Source organism: Triticum aestivum, chromosome 6B (genome assembly GCF_018294505.1).
Source record: "Triticum aestivum cultivar Chinese Spring chromosome 6B, IWGSC CS RefSeq v2.1, whole genome shotgun sequence".
Classification (NCBI taxonomy): domain Eukaryota; kingdom Viridiplantae; phylum Streptophyta; class Magnoliopsida; order Poales; family Poaceae; genus Triticum; species Triticum aestivum.
Window position 1 is genome coordinate 724,021,655 of NC_057810.1, and position 5,031 is coordinate 724,026,685.

A 5,031-nucleotide genomic window follows, 5' to 3' on the forward strand; every position below is an offset into this window, starting at 1 on the left:
TCCCGTTAAAAAGGAAAAGAGAACATGAACGATCAATCCCACACCCTGCATCTCAGTAGCAAAAAATTGCCCCCGCCTCTGCTACTGCGCCTCGCCGTGTGCCCGGCTCGACCCATGCCTCGCCTGCATGGCTGGACGCCGCCGTCTCCACCGCCACATACAAGAAAACGGTGGGCAGAACCATCCATTCAAATCGCACACCCCCACCATCCTCCGCAATCCCTAGCCCCGCATCACCCTATCGCTTTCTCGCCTCTCTTTCCCCTCGATGTAGATGGTGCCGAGCGGCGGCCTCGAGCACCGGCAGTGCCGCCCTCTCTATCTTCGCTGCGTCGAGAGATGGGCCGAGGCTATCGTCGGTTCGCCGCCTACGATTGGGCCGCCTCCGGTTGTCGCGCACCACCGGCTCCACCTAACGTGCCCGACCCTCTCCGCTTTCGACCTTCCGGCGACCACATCCCTCCGCGCCTCCATCCATCATCCACAAGGCCACTCCCTGCACCCACCCTCCTAAATTCTCCATACCGGCGGACAATCACCGAAGATCCAAGTTGGCCCGATATCAATTTTCTTATATGCTTTCTTTATCAGTTGGTGATGGGAATGGGTTCCAATTTCTCTCTTTGACTGTGGATTCGCGGGCAAGAAGCGCTTCTACATGCATCCTCCTGTCGGTCCCTAAAGTACCAAGGTAAATGATTGATGTTGCATTTGTCTAGGATGATATATGTTGGCTCTGTTCCTGTTCATCCGAGCAGTTCCGGTACATCGTGCATTTATCTTGCCAGTAATGTTCTGTGATGCTCTGATGCACTTTGGGAATTGTTTATCTTGTCTTCAGTGCAAAACATTTGTTTATTAGTGCATGAGAAGAATCCTTGTTACTACCTTGAACCTGTTTTATAATCCATATTGTTATGCACTAGCGCGTGTGCGTATGAAATAGATGGATTATGGTCCCGTACCCAATAAAATGGATATGTGTGTGTTAGAGAGAGAGAGAGGGAGAGGGGGAGAGAGAGTGAGGAGGAGGGAGGAGGAGAGTCTGTGTGAGAATTTGGTGATAAAAAGGTCGCCAATGTCACTTGATATGTATGAGAATATTAAATGTAATATTAACATAATTGATATTGAACTCTTAAAGTTAATGTGGCCCCGTTGCAACGCACGGGTGTTCTTCTAGTTAACTATAAGGTGGAGGGAGAAAACTTGCATTGGTGTGCATGGCATGGCAAAGCTTCAAGTGTGTCCATCCTCGACGTTCACGTCACTCGCATATACGTACACTAGTTGGCCTACTTGCATGCAACGCACTGGAACTGAACCTGGATCGACCCATGGTCTTATCCTCGATTCACCATCGCAACCAGATCGAACCAGTTACGGAGTGATAACCAAAGAAGAAAACCGCAGGGATTATGGGAGGGGCCCGCTGGTCAGACTCATCCCTCCATCAGTTCTCCCTGCTTTAAAAAGGCCAAAGCAACAAACCTCCCAGCTGTTGGTGTTGGGCGCCATTTCCTTTTCCAAGAGCTTCTCTCCCCTGCTTCGCCGGCGACACACGCCTGCTCCTCCGCCGTCTTCATTCCTCGTCGTCGTCAAGGGCCGGCGGCATCCGACCGGCAGTGATCGATTACAACAGTCGACAGGTTGGCCAAAGTAAACCAAGCCTCTTTGTTTCTCGTGGTTCAGTTGAGACCTCCGTACATGCCGACGACTTCCGACTGAATGTTTTAACACTTACCTTTCGAAAGATGCACGAATTGTTTTCCATTTTTTGGATCCCGTATGCAGTTGACTTGTACATCATTACCACGTATGAATATGCACGGTTATAAAATCCTCTGAGAGTAGTTAAAAGTCGCGGCGCAAGCGCAACTTGCTAGCTTTCCTCTGCATTTGGACTAGTGGGAAGGTTAGAACTGACAGGTTTTCATGAATGGACGCTGACTGGGAAGAGGAAAAAAGGCAACAAATTTAGTTGTGTGATCCATGCTCGTGATCCTTGCCTGCAGCCACTTTGGCTAGCTGTTGGACGTCGATGTGAGGCTCGTGATCAACATAAATTAGGGGCTCCCTCCCTCCCTCTGTTTGTTAGTTGGCAACTTGGCGTCCAATTTGACCAAAACATTATGTAGCGCCCAGCCATTAGTTGGCAACTTGCGCGCCACCATTGAATTCATCCTGGTGCACCTCGAGTTCATACTTCATACCCACGGGGCTCTGACCCTTCTCGTCTTTGTCCACCGGAAAATCTCACCTCTGAATTACCTCTTGCGCATAGTGCTTCTCTCGCCCGCAGGAGAGAGATAGGTTCGTTCGATGGGGTGCTTCAGCTCCAAGCCGGAGGATGCCAGCGTGCTGATCAGGAGGCGGCCTGCCAGCATCGGCGAGGTGGCCGTCTTCGTGCCGGGGCTGCGCGTCCCCGAGCCCCTCGAGCTGCCCCCGCCGCTCGCCGACAACCTCCCCAGGCGGCTCACCGAGCGGCTGGCCGCGTCAAGGGACCGCATCGCCAACATGGCCGCCCGCGAGGCGCTCGCCGTCACCAAGCCCCGCAGGCGCGCTGCCACACAGCATGGTTCGTGTTTCTGCATGGTTCATGTGTTACACAGTTGTTCATAGTGCTAGTGTTTGTCTGAATTTGGTAACTGACAGTCTGAATCAGTAGTATGTAACATTCTGAACTTGGGAACTGACACTCTGAATCTAGTATGTAACATTCTGAACTTAGGAACTGACACTCTGAATCTAGTGTGCAACATTCTGAATTTGGGAACTGACAGTCTGAACCTTGCACTTAACAGTCTGAATAAATCTCGCATTTGACACTCTGAACATTGTTTCTTGCAGGGGCGTCCACGTCTGCTGATCTTGTGCTGGCCTTGGAAGAGTATCTGCCAGTCATTCTAGGGATGGCAAAAGATGGTAGCTCCTCATTTTGACCTGTACACCTTGTGCTTGATCCATCTCTCTGAAGATTCTTTAGACTTTTTTTGTGTTCCCATCATTGTTACTGGACTCTTGGCAGGCAGCGAGCTGGAGGACAAGATACAGTTTGCATGGATGAACCAAGAAGATGATGCAGAGGTATATCCAATCTTTGTTTGTTGCATGGATGAAACCTGAAGATAATTAACCTGTCCTGGTGTTGGCAGGAAACAGCGTTGCCCAGCGCCTGGTACGAGGTGCTCTCGGTGCTGCACATGATGGCCATGCTCCGTCTATCCCAGGCAAACTCCCTGCTCCTGCCAAAGACGTCTCTCGAGGGATACCACACCAAAGTATCCGAAGGTCTGTCATCATACCTGGAATCAGTGTCTGTTACAGTTCTGAATGTTTCTTTGTATCCGCCTGCATGACGCATACTTCTTCAGAGAACAAGCGCGCATCAGTCGAGGTGTTCCTCAAGGCGGCCGGGCACCTGGAGTGCGCCATGCAGCATGTTCTTCCCAGGATGTCGCCCGAAAAGAGGTGGTGATCTTGCCACCTGCCCTAGCCAGCCCGGCATGATGAGCAATGCTCCAAGCTTCCATTTTTCTTCAGTTATTGTCCAGCAAGGACTGAGTACTGACTGCCATTTCGTGTAGGAAAGGTCTTCCCGTGGACCTGTCTGAAGGGGTCCTGAAAGCTACCTGCATGCAAGCACTCGGTCAGGTAACATAGCAACAGTGCTTTTGTTTTTCTTGTTATTATCTGATAGTAACTAACTAGAGTCAGAGAGGGATCACATGATTCATCATGCATGGTGCAAGTAAGATAGCATGCAGTTGAGATGTCGGCTTCTCGGTTAGTTCATCGATCATGCTATCTGTGTGTGTCTGTGCTTGTTTGCCAGGCAATTGATGTTCAACTTGGGTTGGCAATTGACAGTCCAAAGGCTACCCTGGCTGTCAAAAGGAGGCTGGCATGTGAGATGGTTAAGTGCTGGCAGCAGGTAGGCATCATCCATGATTCATTTCTACTGATTTCTTGTAATTTTGTACTTCCTCTGTAAACTAATATAAGAGCGTTTAGATAACTAAAGTAGTGATCTAAATGCTCTTATATTAGTTTACGGAGGGTGTATCTTCTATTCAGATAATGATATTTGTATATATGTCAGAGTTCTGCTTATGTTTGAAAATGCCAGCTATATGTACTGTTCATCTTCGCATGAAGCATAATATAATTTCATAAACATAGAAAATAAATATAATCTCTCCCAGTTTTAAAATATGTACAATCCTGATGGTTTCATCTGCAGGCACATGAAAGCATCGCGGACATACCTCTGCTCGACGGCTGGGGCGAAAAGCACAGGCTCTTTGTCAAGTGGAAGCACATGGAAGCAAAAGTACATATGCAGGCTTTGCTCATATCTCTGAACCCTGAAATGATAAAATGACTGAATTTTGGTCATTAAGCAAAAAAGTAATAATATGATGCAGGCTGCGGCATACTACTACCACGGGCTGATCCTCGACGAGGGCAACACCGAGAAGTCTCACCGGGCGGCTGTGGCAGCGCTGCAGTCCGCAGAGGAGTCCCTGAGGGAGAGCAGGGCCGTCTGCGAGGCCTTCCACACCGCATCCCCCTTTTCAAGGCAATCTACACATATTATCAAAAACAAAAATTGTCATTAATTTACCTAGCGACGTGAGATCGATGCTAGCTATCTGTATGTGTTTTTCATGTTGTTTCTGAATTTTGCTGCAGGAGCCCGACCCTATGGGGATCGATGAAGTACCTCCACGACAAGATCCACAAGGACTCCAACTGCAAGGTTCGCATCAACAAGGACCTCTACAGCAATGCTGACAGGACACACGAGACGGTGCCGGCGCTGCCGGATTTCGCGGTGGCCCTCCAGCCGGAGGAGTACCGGCTTCCTCGCACAGACGCTGCTTCTGCAAATGACTAGCTGCTAGCTGAAGCATGTCTGTATGCTGGCCCTTGATTCACCGGATCCTAATTAAGCAGCTTTACGTGTACCTTCCCGTCGATGGATGGATGATTAATTTGTGACTGAATCAGATGATGAACTGAACCGCA

General features: G+C 49.5%; 1 protein-coding gene and 1 long non-coding RNA gene across 3 annotated transcripts; one reads left to right on the top strand and one right to left on the bottom strand.

The window, feature by feature from the left end:
* Nucleotides 1-1,261: 1,261 nt before the first annotated feature.
* LOC123140060 (uncharacterized) lies at nt 1,262-5,031 on the top strand. Of its 2 annotated transcripts, XM_044559783.1 has the most exons (11): nt 1,410-1,649; nt 2,285-2,578; nt 2,851-2,925; nt 3,029-3,087; nt 3,156-3,291; nt 3,375-3,471; nt 3,588-3,654; nt 3,836-3,934; nt 4,244-4,333; nt 4,428-4,582; nt 4,696-5,031. In XM_044559783.1, the coding sequence occupies exons 2-11, from the start codon at nt 2,323-2,325 to the stop codon at nt 4,898-4,900; spliced, it is 1,239 nt and encodes a 412-aa protein (XP_044415718.1). In that variant the 5' UTR covers nt 1,410-1,649; nt 2,285-2,322; the 3' UTR covers nt 4,901-5,031. The 2 variants fall into 2 exon arrangements, with proteins under 2 accessions (XP_044415717.1, XP_044415718.1); XM_044559782.1 differs by lacking the exon at nt 2,285-2,578 and having other exon boundaries at nt 1,262-1,649.
* On the bottom strand, nt 2,570-4,921 carry LOC123140062 (uncharacterized). The gene is made up of 4 exons (XR_006469756.1): nt 4,727-4,921; nt 4,488-4,587; nt 4,269-4,367; nt 2,570-3,632 (listed from the first exon to the last, which is right to left on the bottom strand). It is a non-coding gene; the product is annotated as an uncharacterized lncRNA (long non-coding RNA).